At 44.5% G+C, this 26,923-nt stretch overlaps 1 protein-coding gene across 3 annotated transcripts in view; it reads left to right on the top strand.

The window, feature by feature from the left end:
- Positions 1-26,923, top strand: part of LOC137431226 (serine/threonine-protein kinase SIK3) — a 197,947-nt gene that overhangs the window by 99,594 nt on the left and 71,430 nt on the right. For all 3 annotated transcript variants that reach the window (XR_013623822.1, XM_068122328.2, XM_068122321.2), the window contains exons 9-12: positions 300-407; positions 3,776-3,892; positions 11,917-12,017; positions 23,916-24,051. Coding sequence is in view for 2 of the 3 variants with exons in the window: in XM_068122328.2 (XP_067978429.2) it covers positions 300-407; positions 3,776-3,892; positions 11,917-12,017; positions 23,916-24,051 (462 nt within the window). In the remaining variant the exon portion in view is untranslated. The remainder of the gene's footprint in view (positions 1-299; positions 408-3,775; positions 3,893-11,916; positions 12,018-23,915; positions 24,052-26,923) is intronic.

The following is a 26,923-nucleotide window of genomic DNA, read 5'->3' as shown; positions in this document are numbered from 1 at the left end:
ACCAATCTACATTGGAAGAGAAGACATTCGGATTCCGAGTCGATTATTAATTCAACCACAATGGTAAAAGCTCTCAAAACTTCTGCCGGGAAAACTCGTTCAAACAAAGCCAAAGTGTATTTACATATTACGAAACCAAAGGCAAAATTATACCACTACACATGCCAAATCTGAATCGTACAACAATGGAATTGTTTCCAAACGGACACTAAATACACCTCAAATAAAGTTATTTAAAAAATAAAGTTTGGATAACTTATCTTTGTTTATTTGTGGTTGTCTTTCAATCTTTTCCCTAGTCCCTACAAAAACATCTATATGACCATCTGAGTGCCATATACTTTTTGCTGTGTGAAAAGCGGAAAAGGCAAGAACTACCTCGCATCCAATCCTACCACATGAAACAGGTAACTTTATACGTTTTTCCAAAAAACAAATGCAGTTAGATGTGCTTTTCACTGCAAACGGATGAATGATTAAATTTGATAGTGCACGAGCCTTGGGGGATAAAGGAATGGAGGGTGGGAGGGGAGTGGGGAGAGATGGCCGACATATATTTTAATGCCTCCACAGTCTGTCTGTGCATCCTTCCGCCCATGGGTGTGTCACAGATTTTCAACACTGCGATAACTTGTGTACCGTTGAAAGGATTTTGACCAAACTTGGTGCAAATACATTATGTACTACCAGTAAAAATCCCGTCAAAAATGACTGGTTGGAACAGTTTATTTGACAGCGCAGCCTCGTGAGCGTGTCAAAGTCTGAAGCCTCAGCCTGATATCTTCTTCTGGTGTGATTATATCTTCTTTAATTATTAGACATACTACAGATGTAAATGTACACTCCTTTTACTCTGTGCGTATTGCATATCACGTGCAGCGTTTTGACCTCCCTGCGCCTTGTATTTATTGTTATTTTAAAAAAACGCTTCCGTACACCGCCCTTGAGGCTCGGTTTGCAAGCCACCGTCTACAATTCCAATAGAAGAGACATAATTATTCTTTTATAGAAAATGTTTTTCGAGTTTGTTTTATCCTCAAAAATAGATCGTAGTGAACACATATTCGTGTTAAAAGATTGGTCTTTAAATCCTACCCTTATGAAGGGGGACAGACATCTGTACAAACGCAAGGTCTTGTGTTATATATGTGTTATAAGGTCTTGTTTTATATATGTGTTATAAGGTCTTGTGTTATATATGGAAGATGATGCAAAGATGAACATGCAAAGATGATTAGATTCTGGGTATCAAAGGTCAAAGGTCTATGGTCATGTGATCTTTTTAATTGAAAATCTTTATTACCGAGGTAGTGTATGATGTTACCATCCACAAGTGACGTTTCCTAACATTGTGTCCGTGCTGTGTCGTGTCCCACTGTCGTGTCCATGTTGTGTCAATGCTGTAGTGTCGTGTCCGTGCTCTGTCATGCCATATTTCTTCTGGAGTAATATAACTGATTTATCAATTCATACAAAATCCCTGATGAGCCGTCAATTGAACATAAAAACAAAAAACACCAATCTGCAGTGAACATGTAACTGGCGTTTTTCATCTTCACTACCATCCCTATTGTCGCCATGTTCATCTGAATCGCTTGCATAAGGTTCAAAAAAGTGATTCCATCACTGATTTTGTGTCAAATATTTTCTTCAAAATCCCACTAATCAGTTTCAACATGTTGAGAACCTTTAGCGTTTTTAATGACGGTGGAATCGGTATCGGAATCCGAGCTCGGAATACATTGTTTGTCTATGTAAGCTGCCATTTGGATCAAGGTGGGAGTTCTGAGTGTGACGTCATTGGTGAAAAGAAAAAATTGATACTTTAGGACTTTTTTCAGCACTTTGTGATTGGCAAAAAAAAACTCAAAATTATTTTCTCTTCAAATTAGAAGATTTGATTAATGATTTTCAATGTTTTCAGGAAAAAATATTTGCGTTTGAGGTCCCCGTATAGCCTGGAAGATAGATATCTGGTAGTGACAGATCTGATGAGTGTGGTGCCCATTGAACATCCAATCTTCGACTGATGACTCTGTCAGGAAATTACTTGTTGACCCAGTTTATTGTTAAAAGTGCCTTCTCTAAATTTTTTTTTTTTTTTTTTTTTTTTTTAAGCCAGGCCAATATCAAATCTTGTTGGGAGCAACAAAAGTTTGAAACTCATTCCTGAACTCGGTTTGTCTTCTTGAAGGATTTCATCATTAAGTAGATTTCGACTGAAACCAATTTTTCTGTAGTTGTTCACAGCATGTTGAAAAAAAGGGTGCTATCTTGTCTAAATAGAAATCTGCTGACTATACACAAATTCCACTTTGTGCACCTGCAAAAAAGTAATAGGACATCATTGGTATGAGGAAGCCTGGTGTTGGCTTAGCGGTTAGGGTGCCGGCTTGGGATCCTCGGATCCTGGGTTCGAATCCCGGTCGATCGCTGAATTAACACCAGGGGGGGTTGACTCAGCCTGTCATCCTTCTGAGGTCGGCAAATTGAGTACCAGCTTGCTGGGATGAATGATCACGGTGTGTACCCCGATTTAGAATAGGTACACCGTATCCCTGCGCATCGTAAGAGGCGACCAAGAGTTGGCGTCAGGAAGGGCATCCGGCCATAAAAACCATTGTCTCAAACAGGGAACCATGATTGTCATGGGGCCCGCAAGGCTAACCCCCGCTCTAGCGGGGAAAATGGCCGTAAAACGATCATTCATTCATTCATTCATTCATTGGTATGAGGATGTTTTTTTGTTTTTTTAAATTTTATTATATACATGATCTAAGGGTCGTTTCAGCAGTGAAACGGTACCGTTTACCGTTTCAAAAGGTACCGTTTCAAATCCCCTTAGTCCAAATTCATGGCTGCCACACACACTCATGGACATACAGACAAACATACATGACACGACACAAGACAAACAGCCACTGAGCTTTGGCCAAATGCCATCACTTCCCGGGGTACTCTGGGTACCAATGACGTCACAAAAATGGTGCTACTTTTCTCAATGGTGCCAATTTGCTAAGGAAGAATTCCCTCCTCCCAATGGATGCTAACCAATGGGGATTGTCCCTTCTCTTCAACTTTTAAATGCGGAACATCAAGCAAGGAAGCAGCACGTATCATTTTTGAAGTCTTTGGTATGAATCAGCCAAGGTCTGTACCGCCCTTCTCCCAGACTCGGAGCGGACATTCTAACCATCACATCGCCGAGTCTAGTAAAGTAAGGTACTGCTTTTTGTGGTCACCCTGTATATGGTTGAGGCTCGTGGAAGAGCTAGAGCAAAATGGAAAGGGGAAACCACCAACAGCAGAGTAGAAGTGATAGTGAGATAATGGAGAGTGGGAGGAGGACACTTGATAGTGAGAACAAGCTGCACACAAGCTGAATGAAAAGAAACAAACAAGCTGACAACCCGACAGATTGGGTGATTGTTGCATTATTTTCCCACCATACATACAACCTTTGCTTATTCTAAATTATCTAATCTCAACAGAGTTTTATTCATTGCAACTCTTCGAGGTGTTTCAGTTTCTTTGAGAAACCACATGATGAGCATTCAGCTGGTGCATTGTCTTTATATTCTTCGGAAAATAAAGTTACTTTGAGTGCACAAAATTATTTTTGATACAACTTAAAGATAAGTTTGCTGGGATCAGTGCCAAATACTTAAGACATTGTGTAGACTGCTTTATATCAGTAAAGATGTATCCGTTGCTTAACTCCCTCACGTTTGAAAGTGAATAGTTGTGAAATCTTTCTTCAATAATTCCTTTGCAGCTGCCATTATTTGCTGGTGGTTTGCAGCCTGTACCGTCAAATGAGCAAGCAGGTGGCCCAATGAACCTCACTGTCCCACAACTTCAACTTACTGGTCCAGACAACCAGACGTTACAGGTGATCTTGTTTATTTTGATATAAACCTGAGATTTCAGAATTTTAACTACGATATAGCCAATATTATTGAGCACACTAATTTGTGTTGCATTCTTCTTCTTCCCCCCCCCCCCCCCCCCCCCCATGGAGAGCAAATGGATGAGAAAAAGTTAAACTAAGCATGAATTGTATCGATGTAAAATTATTACATGTCAAATTTCTACATTAATAATTGCCGTAAGGCCACCAATTTTTATTTAATAATACTGCCAGACATTCTCGGGGGAGACACTCCTTTAAAATGCTGCGATTGACGAATCCGCGAATGTGGGGGCATTGTTTCAATCGGAAAAGGGGGGAGGTAGGTTCCTGGCAGTTCGTGATTCATGAAAAATTATGTGAATGGCGACACCGCGAATGGCGACACCGCAAATGTTGGGGCTTTGTTTCATTGGAAAAAAGGGGAATAGGTTCCCAGCGGTTCCTGATTCATAGGGGAACATTTTACAAATTCAAAATTTTTTGACCGTGAATGCACATTATTACATTTTCATAAAAGATGCGATTACACTTGATTAAAAGTGCTTAAACAACCGTACTGTCAAACTAAAAAGACAACAGTAGGTACCGTTTCAAGTTTTTATCTACACAAACACACACAACTTTTCAAATGATGATGATGATGAAGAATTTCAATCCAGTGAACTCGATAAACTCCTCTGCAGATAATGCAAGTGAGGTTGCTCATAAGTCATGCACCTAAAGGAATGTAGGTAAGGGTGCTGAAGCCAATGCAGGTGAGGTCGCTGATGAGTCGTGCACCGAAAGGAATGCAAGTGAGGTCGCTGATGAGTCGTGCACTGAGAGGGATGCAGAAGAGGCAGGACAGGCAGGAGAGGGTGCTGATGCTCCTGATGTGGAGGGACTGGGGCGAAAGAAAATGGGTAGTCGAGAGCTGCCTGCCTGGCTCTGGCAGGTAGCCCTTCATGTCGATGAGCTGGACAAGTTGAGCAGGGAGGTTTTGGCAACGTCGTTTTCCATGGAGGCACGCTCTCATTTAGCTCGTCACCATCTTGACAGTTTATCGTTGTGGAGACCGTACCGTTTCTTGAAGCAGTCAAACCATCCCCTGCTCCCTCGGAATGGACTGGAATGGACCCAAAAAGTTAACTTCGATAACCGTTAATCAGTTAATTCGTTTAAAATGTAACGAAAGTTATCGATAAACCGTTAACGTTTTAATTTTTACTATAAAAAAAACAAAGAACAAGTTTTTTGCTCTAAAACCATCTAAAAAAGTGCCAAAACTATAAAATAAGCCTTTTTTGGGTCTTTTTAAGGGCTTTAGAACATGGGCCGGCCTTACATGTTAAGGGGCCCGATTAAAAAAAAAATTGCGGGGCCCACATACCACAGCACAGCACAGTACAGAACAGCACACTAGCACAGCACAGTACAGAACAGCACATTACAGCACAGTACAGTACAGCACACTATAGCACAGTACAGCACACTATAGCAGAGCACAGCACAGTACAGCACACCACAGCACAGTACAGAGGCGCGTTCATTACCATTCAGATTGATATCGCTCGCCAAGCCGATCGTTCCGAATCAAACTGCTGAAGGAACTGCGCTCCAACGCGAGTCGAAAGAATTGACGCGACCAAAGACGGAATTCGTCCGAGTTGCTTTATTGAAACAAAACAGCTCAGGTATTCTGACAAGCCCGTTTATCGGGCAGCAATATATATACACATTTATGTCGGGAAGTTTGCCCGGCAAAAGCTATACCGGGCATGCCCGGGTGTCAAGGGCGAGCCTTGGAAAGGCGAGTCTGGACCTGCCCGGGCGTGTTTGGCTGCGGCCTGGCAAGTCGAGGCTGGGCGTGCCCGGACGCTCTGGGCGAGCCCTGGAAAGGCGAGAGCGGGCATGCCCGGACGCTCTGGGCGAGCCCTGGAAAGGCGATAGCGGGCATGCCCGGACGCTCTGGGCGAGCCCTGGAAAGGCGAGAGCGGGCATGCCCGGGAAAGACGAGACCGGGCGTGCCCGGGAGGTTCGGGCGTGCCCGGGAACAGTGAGTCCGGGCATGCCTGGGAGAGGCGCGTCTGGCCGTGTTCTGGCCGGTGCAAGGCGATTGTGTGCATCCAGCGGTAACCGCTACACTGCAATGTATGTTTGAAGTGCCTGCACCTGCAATTGAGAAGCAACTACATGGTTGTTGTTGTTGGTTGTTGGTTGTCCCGAGGGACCCAGAAAAATTAACGGAGTTCCGGCACGGACCGGAGATCCCTCCCACAAGCCGATCCCTCCCACAAGCCGATCCCTCCCACAAGCCGATCCCTCCCACAAACCGTGTAGACTGTAGACCATGAAATTTTTGGGCTAGCGGACTTGAGTTAACGGAAGTTAAATGTAACGGAAGTTAGTTAGTCCGATAATGATTTTCAAAGTTAACTTAAAAGTTAAATCGTTAACGAAAAAGTTAACTTCGTTAATTAATGATTAACGGATTAACGGTTCGGTGCCCAGCTTTGTATATGTATGTATATATATATATATATATATATATATTGTTACGGATTTGTCACTTCCGTTGTGGTGGTTTTCATCCACTGTAAATATTTATGATTCCATGTACTATTATTGTTTTCAAAAGGTTTATTGTTCATGAACTGTTTTCAAAAGGTAAAAAAGTTAATGTTAAAAGAAAAAGGAAACCGGATCGGGAACCGGACGACGAAGAGGAAGAAGAGGGAGAAAAGAAGGCAGAGCGAGTGAGTCGGACAAGAAGGAGCCGAGCTATTTGCGGTCTGGAGCGAACGTTGGCGAACAACAGTCACTAGCGAACTTTCAGGTTTTCCAGGAAAGGGATTCCTGCGACAGAGTGGTTATCGCTGTGACAGATTAACCTGCGTGTCAGGTTTTGCGATCGATTCAGGAGAGAATCATCGTCGTGCCGGTGCGCCACGAGACCGGGCCGTCGGCCATTTTGACTCACGTCGGACTTGTGCTTCGCTCACGGTTTCATCTCCCTTCGACCATTTTCACCGCATTCAGACGTGGATCTGGCGTGCGTGTGTGACATGGCTTTTTGAAGGTTTATACGTCCATACCCGAGGGTGTGACTTCCCCGTCGCCTGGAGGGCGCCTTTGGATTTCCCAGTCGCCTGGAGGGCGCCTTTGCACAGCTTTGGCAGCAGGGACTGTAACTGCCAACCCAACGGGATTCTGGTCTTGATTGGACATCGTTCTGGCGATCGCTAGAGCGAACCAACTTTGTCTTGAAGCCAGGAATAAGAGACATTGGGGATGTTCTTGTTTCACTCACTTGGAGCACAGTGAGTTATATATTACAAAACTGATGGTACCATCATAGGACATATTGATTGTACTTTTGATTACTATTATTGTTGTACTGTTATTCTTGTGTGATCTGAACACAATATTTGTTTGTGAGTAACAATTGGGGTGGCTTCTCCATTGATCTTTGACAAACAGAATAACACATTTTTCTGCCGTGACTCCCTCCTCTCGGGGCTCGGAGGTATACCGTAACCAGGGGGTCGGGGAGGAGCACGTAACAGAAATTGGGGGCTCGTCCGGGATTAAATTCCCCTACATGCATCTGGGATAGAATTCCCTAACATTCCCAAAATTCCCAAATTTAGAATTTTTCTAACATTCCCAAATTTTTCAAAAAATTCGAAATTTTTTGTGTAAAGGTTAACAGGTGTTAACTAATAGTCACCATGGTGTTTGACGCAGAACAGTTTGCGGTGTCCCCTAATGAGGCACAGTTCCAAGCATTAAAAAGATCGGAACTCTTGATATTGGCCAGACATTTTAACTTGGAGGTCCGAGTCAATATGAAGAAAGCAGAGATGCAGACATTGGTGGTAGAATCTCTGGTGGGACAAGGAACATGGACAGAGGTAGCCTTGGATTGGTTACCCGAGGAAAAAGAAAATGTGGAGCTCCGGAAAATGGAGATGCAACTGCAGAGCCAGGAAAGCTTAAAAGCAGAGGAAAGGAGAGCTGCAAGGGAACTCGAGGAAAGAAGAGTAGAACAGGAACGAGAACTCGAGGAAAGAAGAGTAGAACAGGAACGAGAACGCGAGGAGAGAAGAACCGAGGAAAGGAGAGCTGAAGAAGAAAGAAGAGCAAAGGAAAGAGCAGAGGAAAGGAGAGCCGAAAGGGAGTTTAAAGGAACGTGACATGGAGTATCAGAAGAAAGTTAAACTCAAGGAGCTGGAATTAATGGGAGAACGGAGAGAAGTCGTATCCATGCCGGCTCGTTCGACAACTAGTCAGAACATCTGGGATGTGGGTAGGCACGTGAGGCTGGTTCCACCCTTCCATGAAAAGGAAGTAGCCAAGTTTTTTTTTACACATTGAGAAAGTGGCTCAAATGTTGAAATGGCCTGTGGGGTCCTGGACTATGTTAGTGCAAAGTGTTCTGGTGGGTAAAGGTCAACATATATTTTCGGCTTTACCGATTGACAAATGTACAGATTATGAGTAAGTGAAGAAAGCCATTCTCAAAGCCTATGAATTGGTCCCTGAAGCTTACCGGCAAAAATTCCGGAATGCCAGGAAGAGGGAGAGTGAGACCCATGTGGAGTTTGCCAGAATGAAGGAAACCATGTTTGATAGGTGGTGTGACTCGAAGGAGATTGGGAAAGACTTCAACCTGTTACGACAATTGATCTTGGTGGAGGAATTCAAACAGTGTGTCCACGTGGACATTAAAGTACATCTGGATTAAAAGAAAGTACCAGAGTTGTATGAGGCAGCAACCGTGGCAGATGACGATGCCTTGACACACAGGATGGGGTTCCACAAACCTAACTTCCCGCCTAGAGTTAACCAGGGGAGTTATGGTAAATCAGGTGCGGAGAACAAATTTTCATGGAGGCGGCCGAGAGATGACTATGGGGACAAATCTGATACCATGACTTTTAGGGATCAGAAGACTACAGTTCCAAGACAGATTTATCTTCTGGGGGGCCCGAGGCAGACCACGAGTTTTTCCCCCGGGCCTACTTGCGCTTTTTGCAAGAAACCTTCGGCATTTCATGTCCCAATGTTATGCCCTGAAAAGGAAAAATCAGCAGCGGAGTCAGACTAGTACAAATCCGAATGCATTGGCAAATGCGAGAAATCGTCCTTGGAGGACAATGCCTTGTGAAGGTTCCCATGCCAAAGTTACGGCATCACAGAACGACCTTGTTCAAGAGGGTTACAAACCTTTTATTTCAGAGGGGTTTGTGTCACTGGATGGAGACTTGACTAACCAGAGACCTGTTAGGGTATTGAGGGACACAGGAGCACATCAATCTTTGATGCTTGAAGGCATTTTGCCATTGTCAGAGAAGATGGCAACTGGTGTTAGTGTTCTTTTACAGGGAGTTGGTGGCTATGTTAAAGCTCCACTTCATGTCATCCAATTGAAGTCTGATTTGGTGTCAGGACCGGTCACCATAGGTTTACAAGCCACTCTTCCTGTAGAGGGAATCTCTTTTGTTATCGGGAATGATTTGGCCGGTGGTCGAGTTTCTGGTCACCCAATGTTTGTTGAAAAGCCTAGTATGGAAAATAACACTGCACAGTTAGAGCAGGAGATTCCGGGGATCTTTTCGTCCTGTTCCGCGACTCGTGCTATTGGTAGGGAGTGCTCTGAAGAGAAGAGGAAGGTACGGACGTCACCCTTTGCACAGACACTTCGTGTCAAGTACCCTGAAACTAAGTGTCAGCGCACACAAGTTATGAATGGAGGCAATTTTGGGAAGCTCTTTGTAGGTGGACTGAACTTCAACACAAGGGAAGATGTTCTGGACTCTGTCTTCGGCAAATATGGACCACTCTTGGAAGTGCTGCTGATAAACGACAGGGAGACGCAAAAGTCGAGAGGGTTTGGCTTTGTCACGTTTGAAAACACAAAGGACGCCAAAGATGCAGAACAGGATTTGAATGGCAAGAATTTGGATGGTCGGACCATAACAGTAGAGAAGGCAGGCCATGGGCGTCGAGGGGGCTACAGAGGAGGAAAATGTGGAGGTAGTTTCAGGGATGGCTATGGCTCCCGGGGTGGGAGTCGTAGTTTTGGTAGTGCCCGCTGTCGAGATTACTATGGAGGCTTCCAGAGTTACGGCAGCTCCCGAAGGGATGATTATCAGGGTAGTGGCCGAGAAGGAGACCGCTATTCACGTGACTACAGCGACAAGCGCTCCAACCGTGATTATTATGAAAGTTAGGAAGAGTTTGAAGCACTGAATGCTGCGGAGCAGCCGAGCCAAGATTCCTACATGGATTAACCGTGAACTCCACGTTCCTAAAGGCGTCCATGTAGTGAATACTTCCAGGCCTCACCACCCAACCACCATGAAACCTGGCTCTCAGCTCGGCCTCCTTAAAAAAGTGCTATAGATTTGCTTTGTTTTGGATTTTTGATCACAACCCTTAACCTTCATTCAAAAAATGAAAAATAAAAACCAGAGGTTGATGAGATGGAGTTTGGCTTTGCAGGAGTCCAACTTGGAAATTGAGCATGTAAAGGGCAGGGACAATGTCGTTGCTGATGCTTTGTCCAGAGTGAACTCACTTCGGAAATTTCTGTAGGTGGTTTGGAAGTTTTGTTGCTTTATTTTTGGGAAATATTAATTGTGTTGCTCACGTGAATTGATGATTTGGGTGCGAGTTTTACTTTTGTTTGTTAAAAGAGTTTTTGCCTGCAAAGAAAGTTTTCACTATGTTCAAACTTCCTTTCTTGAGGGGGGGGAAGTGTTACGGATTCGTCACTTCCGTTGTGGTGGTTTTCATCCACTGTAAATATTTCTGATTCCATGTACTATTATTGTTTTCAAAAGGTTTATTGTTCATGAACTGTTTTCAAAAGGTAAAAAAGTTAATGTTAAAAGAAACAGGAAACCGGATCGGGAACCGGACGACGAAGAGGAAGAAGAGGGAGAAAAGAAAGCGGAGCGAGTGAGTCAGACAAGAAGGAGCCGAGCTATTTGCGGTCTGGAGCGAACGTTGGCGAACAACAGTCATTAGCGAACTTTCGGGTTTCCCAGGAAAGGGATTCCTGCGACAGAGTGGTTATCGGTGTGACAGATTAACCTGCGTGTCAGGTTTTGCAATCGATTCAGGAGAGAATCATCGTCGTGTCGGTGCGCCACGAGACCGGGCCGTCGGCCATTTTGACTCACGACGGACTTGTGCTTCGCTCACGGTTTCATCTCCCTTCGACCATTTTCACCGCATTCAGACGTGGATCTGGCGTATTTGTGTGACGTGGCTTTTTGAAGGTTTATACGTCCATACCCGAGGGTGTGACTTCCCCGTCGCCTGGAGGGCGCCTTTGGATTTCCCAGTCGCCTGGAGGGCGCCTTTGCACAGCTTTGGCAGCAGGGACTGTAACTGCCAACCCAACGGGATTCTGGTCTTGATTGGACATCGTTCTGGCGATCGCTAGAGCGAAGCAACTTTGTCTTGAAGCCGGGAATAAGAGACATTGGGGATGTTCTTGTTTCACTCACTTGGAGCACAGTGAGTTATATATTACAAAACTGATGGTACCATCATAGGACATATTGATTGTACTTTTGATTACTATTATTGTTGTACTGTTATTCTTGTGTGATCTTAACACAATATGTGTTTGTGAGTAACAATTGGGGTGGCTTCTCCATTGATGTTTGACATACAGAATAACACATTTTTCTGCCGTGACTCCTCTCGGGGCTCGGAGGTACACCGTGACCAGGGGGTCGGGGAGGAGCACGTAACTATATATATATATATATATGTGCATGGGAAATCCCAATAAATCAAAGCTGATCTATTCTCTTGCCTCATATTCATGTTTTGATTTCAAATCCAAATTTCTTGAGTTTATAGCAATAATAACAAATTTGACTTCACTGTTCCAATATTTATGGAGGGCTCTGTATCTACCTATTAACTTGTAAAACCACTTCAAATATGTTGTTCTTGTCTATTTTACACTCTAACATTCCTTCTTTGTTCTGTTTGCTTTTTAGACGGAAGTTTTGGTTTGTGAGAGTGATGAGGGTGATGAGCCATCCCCTGAAGCTTTATCCCGTTACCTATCGATGCGCAGGCACACTGTTGGTGTCCCCAGGTATGATGGAAATGAAAGGTTTTTTTTTTTTCCTGTTATACAATAATATAAAACCCGTCATTTTGCTGGTGGGTTTAATTAAAAGACAGCATGTTGTATTTCACAAACACATTGCATGTCTATCTGAGTCTCAATGAGGAGGTGAAATTAAGTAAAACAGATCAAAAAAAGGATCTGTGAATGAATATGAATGAATGATCGTTTTAAGGCCATTTTTCCCTGCTGGAGAAGGGGTTAGCCTTGCGGGCCCCATGATAATCATGGTTCCTTGTTTTGAGACAATGTTTTTATGGCCGAATGCCCTTCCTGACGCCAACCCTTAGTCGCCTCTTACGATGCGCAGGGATACGGTGTACCTATTCTAAGCCGGGGTACACACCGGGAAAAAAAAGGATCTGTAACAACAGTTAATTGTTGTTGATGCCATCGTTGTGGCTGTGGTTCTTGTTGTTTGTGTGCTGCTTCCTTGTACTATTTTATATTTTTTTATTGCTTTGAGAAGTATTACTATGTATAATTTGTATCATTTTGTGTGCTCCTTCCATGTCCATCACACTTTATTCCAAAGGGTTGCTGCTCTTGTAGAATAATAAAAATGGTTCCATTGGAACTGCCTCTTTGCCTCTTTACCTCTTTATGCCTCTTTATGATTTTTATGAATCTTTATGAATTATTGCCTATTTATGATTAAATGATTGACAGGACATGACAATTTATGATAACTTGATTATATTGGCTTTCCAACAGTACCATTTGTATTATTCGATGATGGCAGAAACCCTTTAGCATAAAGCGTGAGACACACACACACACACACACACACACACACACACACACACACACACACACACACACACACACACACACACCAAGTTGTATCATTGCTGGGAGCGTGGCTGTGCCACTGATGCAGTGTCCCCTGTTTCCAGTAAGCGGGTGCACATTTTGTCGACCTCGGAAGGATTACAGGCTGAGTCAACCCACCTGGTGTTATTTAACGATGACAGGAGCTCAAGACTCTAAGTCTAAGCCTTGTGCCACAGGGTTGCTGTTCCTTACTAAGCTCTCAGCTACTTACTACTCTAAGCCACCGTTAAGCCAACATTAGGGATGTGTTCAGTTATGATGTTTCTTGTAGGGCGCTTGCCAAACGGCTTAAGCACTCAAGCAAGCACTCAATTCAAAACTGTTACAGAACTGCTGCCTTTGCAAGCGCAAGATAGCTGTTTGGTAATTGAACACACCCCAGGCCTAGCCTTGTATAATACTTCAATTTCAATCAAGTAGTGATTTTAAAGGTCATGAAAAAAAACAAATCTGGAAGTTTAGCACTACTGAAGCAGTCTTATATACCTCAACCTTATAAACTGCAATAACATTATGTTGAGTCACAGTTTAGGAGATGGAGGCTTTATTGATCACCATAAACCACCAGTGTCATTCAGACTCTTCTTCACCCTGACCCTTTCACATGCCACACCCTGTCAAATACAATATATTGATTGATATGTATTGTTGTTCTTTTTTTTTTCTTTTTTTCTTTTTTTGTATACTGAATCGAGGCTCTTGAAAGAGCTAACATTTATTTCACAAACAAATCAACCAGACAAACAAAATATATAAAAAGAGGGAGCGGAAGACAAGATGGGGAGAGAATGGGAAGCGCACAAACACAACATTTGAGAGCAGAGAGATGTGTGGGAGGGAGAGGGCTTTGGGGGAGGAGGCGTGGGAAGGGGGGTGGGGGGGGGGTGGGAGAAGTATAAAACACAAGGACACCAAGGACTTCCAGGACAGAAGTTGGCATTTCAAAAAAGATGATTTGGGGTGAAATTAGCTGGGGTAGAAAAGATCAAGGTTTTGGATGGGGGAAGATAAGAGATGGTGGTGAACAGCTGTTTTAAAGACCTGGAGGGAGGAGTGGGATTGAAGAGAGTGGGGGAGTTTGTTCCAGAGGCGGGAGAAAAGAGGAATGAAGGAGTGAAGGTGAGCAGAGAGTCTTGATTTTGGCAGTTTAACCATAAGAGGGTTGCAGGTAGATCTTGTGTGACCTGTAGGAATATTTGGGAACAGAGCCCAGAGAGAGCTGGGGGGGCAAGGCCAGAGAGGAGTTGGTAGAAGACGGAAAGACCACCAACCTGCCTGCGGTGAGTGAGTGAAAGGCCATTGGAGTTGGTTTCATCGCGGGAGATTCCAATGATTCTGAACGCTTTGGTTTCAACAGCGTGAAGACGAGCTAGGTGTGAGGCAGGAGCACCAGCCCAGAGGGGAGAGCAGTATTCCATTGAGCTGCGGATGAAAGCCTTGTATGTGGTGAGGAGCTCAGGTGTGCCAAGGAAGGACTTCGCACGACGGAGGATGCCCAGTCGGCGACTGGCTTTGGAGGCCAGATTTGAAATGTGGCTTTCCCAGGAAAGATCATGGCAGATAGTGAGACCCAAAAGCTTGAGTGACAGAACTTCTTGGAGAGGATTATTCAGAAAGTGGATGAGAGGGTTGTCCAGTCGGTCTTTTCAGAGAGACATCGTAAGAGGGTGAGATTTGTCAGGATTGAAAGACATGTTCCACTTGTTTGCCCAGTCTGTGATTTTGTCCAGGTCTGCAGAGAGTGAGGAGGCTGCAGACTGCCGATCTGAGGGATGAGAAATGGAGCGACAGAGAGTAGAGTCATCAGCAAAGAGATAGAGAGGATTTTCCAAGAGAGTCAGAGAGATCATTGATGAAGACCAGAAAAAACACAGGGCCCAGAACACCGCCTTGGGGAACTCCAGCCTGAACAGGAAGATGAGATGAGAGAAACCCATTCAGGGCCACACGTTGACTATGACTAGAGAGGAAGTCCGCCAGCCATGCGTGGAGATTTCCATGGATACCAAAGGAGGAGAGTTTGGTGAGCAGAGCGGGGTGCCTGACCGTATCGAAGGCACATGATATGTCAAGGGAGACAGCTCTAATTTCCTGTTTGGCATTGAGGACCTCCAACCATTGTTGAGAAAGCAGAAGCAGCATGTCCAGAGTAGAGTGACCAGGTCTGAAACCAAATTGATGATCAGAGATCAAGCCATTGGAGAAGAGGAAAGATTTCATATCTGAAGCAATGATGGATTCCATGACTTTGCTGATAATTGGGAGCAGGCTGATTGGTCTGTAGTTGCTAGGATCTGTTTTTGCACCTTTTTGTGCAAAGCGGTGATGTTGGCTGATTTCCAAGCAGATGGCAGATGACCTTGAGCAAAAGAGAGGGTGAAGAGAACAGAGAGAGGGAGTGAAAGAGCGGAAGAACAGGATTTTAGGACCCGTGGGCTGATGCCGTCAGGTCCAGTTGCAGAATCAGAATCAGAGTCGAGGGTTGACAGAAACTTTTCCACCTTGTCAGGAGGAAAGGACACAGAGTCCAGGAGCAGCTGGGTATGACTGGGTACGGTGGGTACAGAGAGGGATGGGTTTGGGACACAAGATTTAGAGGCAAACACAGACTTGAGGCATTCAGCTTTTTCACGTGCGGAGTCAGCCGTGTAGCCGTTTGAGGTGAGGGAGGGGATGGAGGGGGAACAAACACCAGAAACAGATTTGACCAGACGCCACCAGGATTTGGAAGAGGGAGACAGATAAGAGAGTTCGGTCTTGAGAACGGAGAGATATTGTTTCCTGGCTCTCCTGAGGGTGGACACACACTTGTTTCGGGCTTTGTGAAAGGAAATGAGATTTCCTTCCGTTGGATTTGCTTTCCAGGAGACGAAAGCAAGTTGTTTCTGGGCAACAGCCTCACCACAAGATTCCGTGTACCATGGACGGGAGGAAGGGTTTGACAACTGAAGACGAGATGGGATAAATCTGTGCATGAGAGAGAGCAATTTACTTTGGAAGAATTCCCAGGATGAGTTGATGTCAGAGGCGGTAGAGATGGGAGACCAGTCCAGATGATTGATGGCTGCTTGAAGACCGTGCCAGTTGGCCTGAGTGAAATGCCAGACTCGTCGACGCTGAGGAGGCTCTCTGAGAATGGTCAGAGAGATGTCCACTTTAACAAGCACATGATCAGATGAGCCGATTGGAGCAGAAGAAGAGCAGCAGACATTTTCAGGGAAGTTAGTCATAACCAAGTCCAGAAGAGAAGATGCTCCGTTGACTGAGATCCGGGTCGGGAAATTGACAGATTGTGTCAGTCCCAGTGAGTCACAGAAGTCCTTTGCTGAAGAGCCATGGCTGGTGAGAGAGGTACCCACCCCCAGCCAACTGGCATGGTGACAATTGAAATCACCACATATGAGGAAGAGAGAGTTGGGATGGGTAGATAGAAGTTGGTCCATATTATCAGACAGCGAGATGTAGATGGAGTCATCACTGTTTGGTGGACGGTACAACACAAGGTGGGAGCGAAGGGGAAGCCATAGCCAAAGGTATTCCTGGGGGTGAGGTGGAGAGAGGGCAGTGCAGGGCGAGTGAGGAAGAGAGTTTTTTTATAAAGATAGCAACCCCACCTCCAGGACGAGGCTCAGGTCTATCATACCGGAGGAGGGAGTAACCTGGGAGAGATACCAAGGAATCAGAGACATCATGAAGGAGGAAAGTTTCTGTTAAGCAGATCACATCTGGTTTGTCAGAAGCAACCTGTATGGAGAGATCAGACAAGTTTGAGCGAAGGCCCCGGATGTTTGAGGTCCATACCGTTAATGAAGAGGAAGGGGGAGCATCGGATACAGAACAGGGGGGGCGGGAGGGGTAGGGTAAGATGTGGAAGAGGAGGAAGAGGTAGAGGAAGTTAAGAGGTAGGGGAAGAGGTTCTGGAAGTATTATGAAGGCGATTTGTGTTCTACAGTCTTCTAGTATTAATTCAATGTAATTAAAAGTTTAAAGGCGTATAAATGAATTAATTCTGGATTTTACCGCCGTTTTCCCCAGTGTCTATTACATCACTCTATCTAACATGTTACTGTCCATTTGTTATTCGTACCTGTTGTTTGTGTCCTTTATAACGTCCTTAAAACAACAAGTTTCATGCTTGTAATGATTTTCCATTTTGTTTGACTGCCAGACAGGCAGAGAGAGTAAAAACATTATTTCACTCATCTCTGTGAATGTGAGATTGGGTCGCATTCAGAGGGAAAATACAGTAAAACAGCAGACTTGTTTCTGATTCTGATTCGTGTTCAAAATATAACATTCAATTAAAATAAGTTGTTCCTCGATCATAAACTGATAAGACAGAGACGAACGGATGGACAGACATGAACCAATTGCTTAACCCCACTTCTCGCTTCATGTGCGAGCGGTAGTAATCCTGAAACGACCTTAAGAGGAATTGTGACGATTGCAACCTTCCAGTGACGTTCGTGGTTCATGATCATGACAGTTTGAACAAAAGTGCCATTTTTACACCAACCAAAGACCCATATGGGGTGTCGATTGCCACTCAAGATCAAAAAAACTCAATAAACAGGTCGCCATTACGACCACATTGTGTTTTCCAAGATGGCCTCCATTATAACTAATCTACCAACAAGTTACTTTTAATACCTCCTGTTTTGGTATTTTAATATTTCAATATTGCTTTCAGAATTTACCAGCAAATACGGAAATGTAACTATTGATGTGAATTACATTTCATGGATACTGACAAATATGCATTTGCCACGTTTGCTCTTTTTTTTTTTTTTTTTTTGTATACAAGATCGAGGCTCGTATAAAAGCTAATGAGGTATCTTGTGACGCCATTCCAAAAAATTTTTCACCTTTTTGCATATTTTCCAGATTTATTTTAAGTAACTATATGGTGCACATAGAGATTAAAGTAATCATATTGTGCACAGGGATTCAATAGAACTGATGTGGTTTGGGCCTGCCATACAAAGTAGTCTCAAAAGCTCTATTTTGGGAAATGAGGTATCGAAGTATGTATAGTGTAGTCATCCCACAAAGTACAGACTTGGCATTTAATATGGAATATTTTTTTTGTGGGGGTGAACTTACTTTTCAAGATGACTTAGAACCAAAAGTTCATTGGAATTATGTTGAAATTATTCTAGATTTTGTTAATGTGACGTTTAAAAGAAACAAAAACCACATTTGACATTTCAAAACAAATAAATTGATCCTTGAAAGTGATGTAAACCGATATCGAACTCAATTCACGGACAGTACTGTGTTAAACTTCTGTACGTTTTCCAGAAGTATCTCTTTATTTTGCACATTAGCCAAAAAAAATTTCAACAAAAGCTAAATTATGACTGGGATTACGGACAGTAAAATTACAGTTCAGTACTTCGTGTAACCCCCACGAGCATTCAGGAGAGCACGTACACGTTGAGGCATGCTGTTCACGAGATTTGCCAAGGTTTGGACAGGAATCGCTTGTCATGCAGTGACAATAGTCTGCTGCAATTCACGCACAGAGGTCGGCTGCTGGTCCAAGTTGTCGATTTGATGCGTTAATTCTGCCCACAAGTTCTCTATCGGATTCATATCCGGGGACATGGCAGGCCACTCCATATGCTCTACACCACGTTCAGCAAGAAAGTGTTGGATCATGCGAGCACGATGAGGCCATGCATTGTCATCTTGGAAGACAAAGTTTCCTCAAAAGGCTGCACGAGCAAATGGAAGCAATGTTTCTTCCAGAATGGCCCTGTACTTGAACTGCTTCAGGTTTCCATTCAGAACAACCAGGTCAGTTTTGCCCCCTGCATGAAAAGCAGCCCAAACGGTCACCCCACCACCTCCAGCTTGGACTCTTGGCACTATACAATCTTCGTTGTGGGCTTCATGCACTTGTCTGCGCACTCGGACGCGGCCATCTTGACGATAGACCAGAAATCTAGACTCGTCACTGAAGGTCACGTGATTCCAGTGTCCTGGCTGCCATTGACGGTGCTCTCTGGCCCACTGCAATTGGTGCTGGCTGTGCTGTCTGGTCAGGCGTGCTTTCTCAGGGGACGCCTGGCACGATAGCCTGCTTGAACCAGTCGTTGGTTGACTAGCCTTCTGGATACAGGCACATTTGTCAGTTGATGCCACTCAGCCCTACGCCGATTAGCTGACTTGGTACGGCCATTGCAGACTAACCGGTGCAGCTGGCGATCAGCTCTCCTTGTGGTTCTGCGTGGACGTCCTGGCCTCGGTATTGGAGTAGGGACACCCCTCTGAGCATTTCATTTCAGGATCTTTGACACCTGACCTTGAGTGATGCCATACTGCCGAGCAATAGCACGCTGTTTCATGCCAGAATTTCGTAAAGCCACCACTCCATGACAAACAGCATTGTCAAGTTGACGGACCATCTCCAGAGGAAGCGGCAATAACTTTTGTAGACGTGCAGCAGTTGTTTTCCACTAATACAGAATGCAACAACCCTTGTACCCCGATTGTGAAGCCAATCGTCAAATGTACCTGTCCTTACATTTTGTCATGCCACCTGTGGTATAATCCTGTTATTGACTTCTTGCTGCGAAAGACATTCAGTGACATGGTTCTTTCAACAAAGACATCACCGAAGGGTTAAAAAACTCACCAGATTGATATACTGAGTTCAGAAAGTAAACCCAAGTCAAGGAAAAAAAAAATTCCATATTAAATGCCAAGTCTGTAGTATCCCTCTTCCATGGACCACGATTCCTCAAATGAGGAATTATTCGTCCTGACTGAAGCAGTAGCCCAGCAAAGACCATCCAGGAAATAGAGCGCAACATGACTACAACAGCATATGTTATTTCAACAGGTCGGTCCCTCTTGATGCGATGCTACAACACCAACACCAGCATGATCGTTGTGTTGGTAAAAGTGGTTCAAGGAATAATCAGGGAAGGAGATTAACAAGCCTGGGTATGCTGTGAAAGAATAGTTTCTGTTCGACACGTTACACCTGGGAAGATCTGGCAACTAGCTGTAACAAAAGATGCATGAGGACCGTGCATATGCCTCTGATGCTGGTGGACCAGATATATGGGTTTGTATGGTGCATATCTGGGAGTGCTGGTCTGTGTGAGGATGTGGTTGCCCAATGCGGATGTGGATGCGATTTGGAGTTGGAGAGGCAGGAGCAGAACAGAGGGGGTTGAGATTGATGGCTGGTCACGTGTCTGCATTTACTACAAGGCAGTTTTCATTTCTCTCAAGTACTGATACCAACACCATGGTTGTGCACATCACTACCATGATGAGGATCTGGGTTACTGAATGCTCAAAGGAAGGCTGTACAGAACCTGTATGATTGGTTGTTGTGAATAGTTTCATATATTGGAAAGGAGAAGGGAAAACAGCAGTGTGCAGAGTAGGAAAATGTGAAATGGTCAGAAAGAGAGGGGAGGGGGTGAGGAAATGAAGGATTGGCCTTCGCGTACAAAGCCAGACTTGTGATAAGGCATTGTGACCACAGTAGACAGGAAAATATGAGAGACGTGAGAGAAGGAAGAAAGAAAAAAAGCTTTTCCTTAAATACATTTGATGATCGGATGAAACAAGAAGGATGTGAGAGGGTGATATAGAGAGAAGGAAGAGTGCTGTAGCGATGGGAAGACAAGGAAAATACAATTTAGTTAGAGGAGGTGGTAGGTTCAGGTAATGGAGTAAGTACAGTGCAAGGAGGAAAGGAGCTCGTTTTATTTTTTATTATTAATTCAGAGATCAAAAGAAGTTTTTGGAGGAAAGGAGGTGAGGATAGAGCAAAGAAGGGGACGAATAAGATTGAGAACAGATGAAAGCAGAAAACACAGGCAAACCATGTGCAGCCTGCTGTATGAGCCAAACAAGTATTCAACAGCGAATAAACAGACGTAAAACTTAGAGGTGCAATAATGGTCACACTAACATTTTACGATGATTTAATGAACTAAAATAACGTGTGTGTGTGTGTGTGTGTGTGTGTGTGTGTGTGTGTGTGTGTGTGTGTGTGTGTGTGTGTGTGTGTGTGTGTGTGTGTGTGTGTGTGTGTGTGTGTGTGTGTGTGTGTGTGTTGGGCACATGTGAAGGTGGTTGAAGTGGTTGTGGTTGTGGTTGCGTTTGTCGTGGTGACGCGGTGCTGCCTGGCAATGGCGGGTTTAGAATGGCGAGCTGGTGTTGAAAGTTGAGCTTGTGTGTTGTGTTTGTGAAGGAGAACTAAAGTCCAGTGTTTTTTTGAAGCAGGCAGGATTGTTATCGCTGGCAGGACGAAACTGTTGCTAATCCCTGTGCTAGATGGTGGATCACACCATTTCGGGGCAGATTGATGCTTTGGTTTTGACGAGGTCTTTGTTTTGGCCCAGGGGGGTTGGGGGGGCGGGGGTGCGATTGGGGGGGATGGCGGGGGGCGATTTGAATTGTGGCGCGGTTGAAAGTGGTTGAAAGGTAAGCTGATTATGGGAGAAAACCTACCTAATACCACACAATGCATATTCCCTTTTATACCCACTACACAAAAGGGTGGACACTGTCTGGAACATGTAAAAATGAACGAACTGACTCGGGAACCTATATGTTGTGTGCCATTCCCGGGGGTGTCGTAACAATATGTATACTATGTCATGTATAATATGTGTATGATCATATATCAATATGTGTATATAATATGTGTATAATCACGATTAGTGTGTGTACAATCACAATTGTGCATGTGTGTAAATTGTGTATGCTCTTTCACGAGCCTCGATTCAGTATACAAAAAAAAAAAAAAAAAAAAAATCATGATTCATGTCAATCAATCATGTACGTGTGTATGCGCCGCCACCGCTGATCCTCATCTCCACTCGTGAGTCTCTCAGACTGACTGGATCCTTCCTTGGTCCTGATGCATCCATATTCACCCCAGCAAGAACCCCGACTTATGAGACCAAGCAGTCTCCTTATCCGTGCTCCGTTTCCCTCTCCGTCCCAGAAGTGGCGACAATGTAGATCTGCGCAACCTACTGTGTGGCCTCCGGGGTATGCCCAGTCTCGGTCTCTTTCTTCTCGGTCTCTTTCTTCTCGGTCTCTTTCTTCTCGGTCTCTTTCTTCTCGGTCTCTTTCTTCTCGGTCTCTTTCTTCTCGGTCTCTTTCTTCTCGGTCTCTTTCTTCTCGGTCTCTTTCCTCTCGGTCTCTTTTCTTCTCGGTCTCTTTTCTTCTCGGTCTCTTTTCTTCTCGGTCTCTTTTCTTCTCGGTCTCTTTCTTCTCGGTCTCTTTCTTCTCGGTCTCTTTCTTCTCGGTCTCTTTCGTCTCGGTCTCTTTCGTCTCGGTCTCTTTCGTCTCGGTCTGTTTCGTCTCGGTCTCTTTCTTATCGGTCTCTTTCTTCTCGGTCTCTTTCTTCTCGGTCTCATCCTTCCTCAGTCTCATCCTTCCTTGGCGGAATAAAGTTGGCAAAACCCACAAAGCCGCAAGGCAAAGTTCACCAGGCCACGTTCACCAGGCCACGTTCACCAGGCCACGTTCACCAGGCCGTCACCAGGACGCACTAGGCCGCGTCCCAAACACATGTCGATCAGAACAACTCGGGGCGCCCCGGTGTGGCCATCTGCCCCACCAAAGCTGCTGCCCCAGCTCAGTTTTTGCTCCCATCTAGGTCATTGTATCCGGCGCTGTTCTGGATTGCATGCAACTCGGTTCCATGCGGGCTGAACTTTGCAAAATGGGAGTCGCCGAAGCCTGGGTTTTCGTGCTCAGCGTGATGGGGTCGGCAAAACCCAATAAGCCGCAAGGTCAAGCTGCATCTCAAATGCATGTCGACCTGCGCGACTTCGGACTCCACATGTGTGGCCCTCTTCCTCACTAAATCTGCCATCCTCGTGTGTGTGTGTGTGTGTGTGTGTGTGTGTGTGTGTGTGTGTGTGTGTGTGTGTGTGTGTGTGTGTGTGTGTGTGCGTGCGTGCGTGCGCATGCTGACATATTTGTACCAGCTTTTTGTTTTCGTTGATGTTTTTACCAAGAATTTCAGTAACACTAGGGCATGCCCGTACTATATATATGCCCGTACTATATATCTATCTAAAATTATATCCCCCCCCTCTATTTACATGAAATGGTTTGGTCCATTCGCAACGCCAAAGCGAACGGCGAACGGCTTGCGAGTACAGTGACAATCCCCCCCCCCTCTATTTACATGAATGGTTTGGTCCATTCGCAACGACCACAGAACCCCCCCCTCTATTTACATGCAATGGTTTGGTCCAAAGCGAACGGCTTCCGGAGTTTGGTAAAGAAATCGCCATCGCGTACACAAACGCGCAGGAAAGCGAATGAATCGCAAATTCGTTTTTATTAGTTGTAAAACATAATGCCCAATTATTCAATTATCGCCAACGTATTTTGGTTTTTTGCAATTTAATCGCAAGGAAAAGTAGAAAGAGAAGAGGGGAAAAAAGAAAAGCCTTCCCTTGCTGCAAACAGCTGCTGCAAACAACAACAACATGGAAGGCTGCACTGTCCGGAAGTTGGCATATCGCAGTTACGATTATTTTAGTGTTAATGGCCAATTATTCAATTAGCGCCAACGTATTTTGGCTGTTTGCAATTTAATCGCAAGGAAAAGTAGAAAGAGAAGAGGGGAAAAAACGAAAAGCCTTGCATTAACGCATTAACGCTTGCATTGCATTAACGGTTCGGCACACGTGATAGCTCGCTGCTCTCTGATTGGTTGAAGCGTTTTTTGGACATATCTCGGTAAGTAATTGTCCGATTAATATGAAACCTTGAAAAGGCACATCCTCGGGTCCCCAGCAATATACCTGGCAAGTTTCAAGTATATCGGACCCGTGGTTGTCGAGAAACAGCGGTCACAGACAAACAAACACACAGACAGACACACACACACACAGAGATTACTGGAATTATAGATAGATAATGTTCTTTGTCGCACAAGGAGACATGAAAATATAAAGAAGGTTTTTGGTATTTCACCAATGTTAGCATATATAAATGTACTCTTTCGATATATATATATATTTTTTTTTATCACAGGCCAGATGGAGAAGGAGTTGAAAACAATGGATTACAGCCAAGTTTCCCCTTACCTCTTCCTCTCCTGTCTCTGCCTCAAGCTTCAACTGGACCATCACTGTCTCTTGGACCTTCAAATGTTCCGCTTGATTACAAGGTTTGTAATATTGACGATCACTGTGCTGTTGTTGCTGCTGCAGTTGTTGTTGTTGTTGTTGTTGTTGTTGTTGTTGTTGTTGTTGTTGTTGTATGGCCTTGGACAGTCCTTTCGAACAACCCACGGCAGGGAGACTGCTGATCGATCTCACAGGAGCAACCCAGAGATCCCCCACATCCAGGTTGGTGTACCCCTACCTTCATGAAGTCGGGGCTACGACAGAGTTAAAGAGAAAGAGAGAGAGAGAGAGAGAGAGAGAGAGAGAGAGAGAGAGGAGAGGAGAGGAGAGGAGAGGAGAGGAGAGGAGAGGAGAAGAGAAGAGAAGAGAAGAGAAGAGAAGAGAAGAGAAGAGAAGAGAAGAGAAGAGAAGAGAAGAGAAGAGAAGAGAAGAGAAGAGAAGAGAAACGAGAAAAGAGAAAAGAGAAAAGAGAAAAGAGAAAAGAGAAAAGAGAAAAGAGAAAAGAGAAAAGAGAAAAGAGACAGGAAAGAGACAGGAAAAAGGCAGAGACAAGAGCGAAAGGAAAGAGGCGTCCCCGATTGTTGTAGGATCACTGCAAAAACTGCATTGCTGCAATAATTTTCATTCTTAAAATTGTACCTGAAAAGTCTTTAAACCAAGATTTATTTGAAGCATGAAGAAGTGCAAATTTCTTTGATGCACAGATAGTCAATGTGCCTTGTTGCAGCAGCAGGGAAACATGTGTGATGGTGACACTAGGCTCATCCCTTGCAGGCTTCTCCACGGAGTAAGGGTGTGTGTGTGCGTGTGTCTATATATATACATACTTGGCATTTAATATGGAATATTTTTTTTCTTCTTGACTTGGGTTTACTTTCTGAACTCAGTATGTCAATCTGGTGAGTTTCTTTTACCCTTCGGTGATGTCTTTGTTGAAAGAACCATGTCACTGATTGTCTTTCGCAGCAAGAAGTCAATAACAGGATTATATCACAGGTGGCGTGACAAAATGTAAGGACAGGTACATTTGACGATTGGCTTCACAATCGGGTATATAAGGGTTGTTGCGTTCTTTATTAGTGGAAAACAACTGCTGCACGTCTACAAAAGTTATTGCCGCTTCCTCTGGAGATGGTCCGTCAACTTGACAATGCTGTTTGTCATGGATTGGTGGCTTTACGAAATTCTGGCATGAAACAGCGTGCTATTGCTCGGCAGTATGGCATCACTCAAGGTCAGGTGTCAAAGATCCTGAAACGAAATGCTCAGAAGGGTGTCCCTACTCCAATACCGAGGCCAGGACGTCCACGCAGAACCACAAGGAGAGATGATCGCCAGCTGCACCGGTTAGTCCGCAATAGCCGTACCAAGTCAGCTAATCGGCTTAGGGCTTCTTCTGGAGATGGTCCGTCTCCTGCAACTGAGTGCCTGTATCCAACTGACAGTGATGTGATGTGATGCCATCACTGACAAGTGATGCCATACTGCCGAGCAATAGCACGCTGTTTCATGCCAGAATTTCGTAAAGCCACCAATCCATGACAAACAGCATTGTCAATGGCAGCAACAAGAGTGGCAGCAACTGACAAATGTGCCTGTATCCAGAAGGCTAGTCAACCAACGACTGGTTCAAGCAGGCTATCGTGCCAGGCGTCCCCTGAGAAAGCCACGCCTGACCAGACAACACAGCCAGCACCGATTGCAGTGGGCCAGAGAGCACCGTCAATGGCAGCCAGGACACTGGAATCACGTGACCTTCAGTGACGAGTCTAGATTTCTGGTCTATCGTCAAGATGGCCGCGTCCAAGTGCGCAGACAAGTGCATGAAGCCCACAACGAAGATTGTATATTGCCAAGAGTCCAAGCTGGAGGTGGTGGGGTGACCGTTTGGGCTGCTTTTCATGCAGGAGGCAAAACTGACCTGGTTGTTCTGAATGGAAACCTGAACCAGTTCAAGTACAGGGTCATTCTAGAAGAAACATTGCTTCCATTTGTTTGTGCAGCCTTTCGAGGAAACGTTGTCTTCCAAGATGACAATGCACGTCCTCATCGTGCTCGCACGATCCAACACTTTCTTGCTGACCGTGATGTAGAGCATATGGAGTGGCCTGCCATGTCCCCGGATATGAATCCGATAGAGAACTTGTGGGCAGAATTAACGCGTCAAATCGACCACTTGGACCAGCAGCCGACCTCTGTGCGTGAATTGCAGCAGGCTATTGTCACTGCATGGCAAGCGATTCCTGTCCAAACCTTGGCAAATCTCGTGAACAGCATGCCTCGACGTGTACGTGCTCTCCTGAATGCTCGTGGGGGTTACACGAAGTACTGACCTGCAATTTTACTGTCCGTAATCCCAGTCATAATTTAGCTTTTGTTTTTGTTGAATTTTTTTTGGCTGTTGTGCAAAATAAAGAGATACTTCTGGAAAACGCACAGCAGTTTAACACAGTACTGTCTGTGAATTGAGTTCGATATCAGTTTACATCACTTTCAAGGATCAATTTATTTGCTTCGAAATGTCAAATGTGGTTTTTGTTTCTTTTAAAGGTCACATTAACAAAATCTAGAATAATTTCAACATAATTCCAATGAACTTTTGGTTCTAAGTCATCTTGAAAAGTAAGTTAACCCCCACAAAAAAAAAAATTCCATATTAAATGCCGTCTGTATATATATATATATATATATATATCTATATATATATATATATATATATATATATATGTATATATACAACATATATATATAAATGGTAGCAGCGTAACGTTTTTTTTTAGCTACCTCAGTGAGTGACCTCCCTGCTGGCTCCAGCATATAGTACCTGGTAGGGGCTATGAGAATGACACTCAGATACCAAACCGCACGTGTAGGTCAGTCTGGGCAGCACTACAACATGGATAAATGTGCCAA

Source organism: Myxine glutinosa, chromosome 1 (genome assembly GCF_964187855.1).
Source record: "Myxine glutinosa chromosome 1, kmMyxGlut1.1, whole genome shotgun sequence".
Classification (NCBI taxonomy): Eukaryota; Metazoa; Chordata; class Myxini; order Myxiniformes; family Myxinidae; genus Myxine; species Myxine glutinosa.
This window is presented reverse-complemented; position numbering and strand designations above follow the sequence as displayed.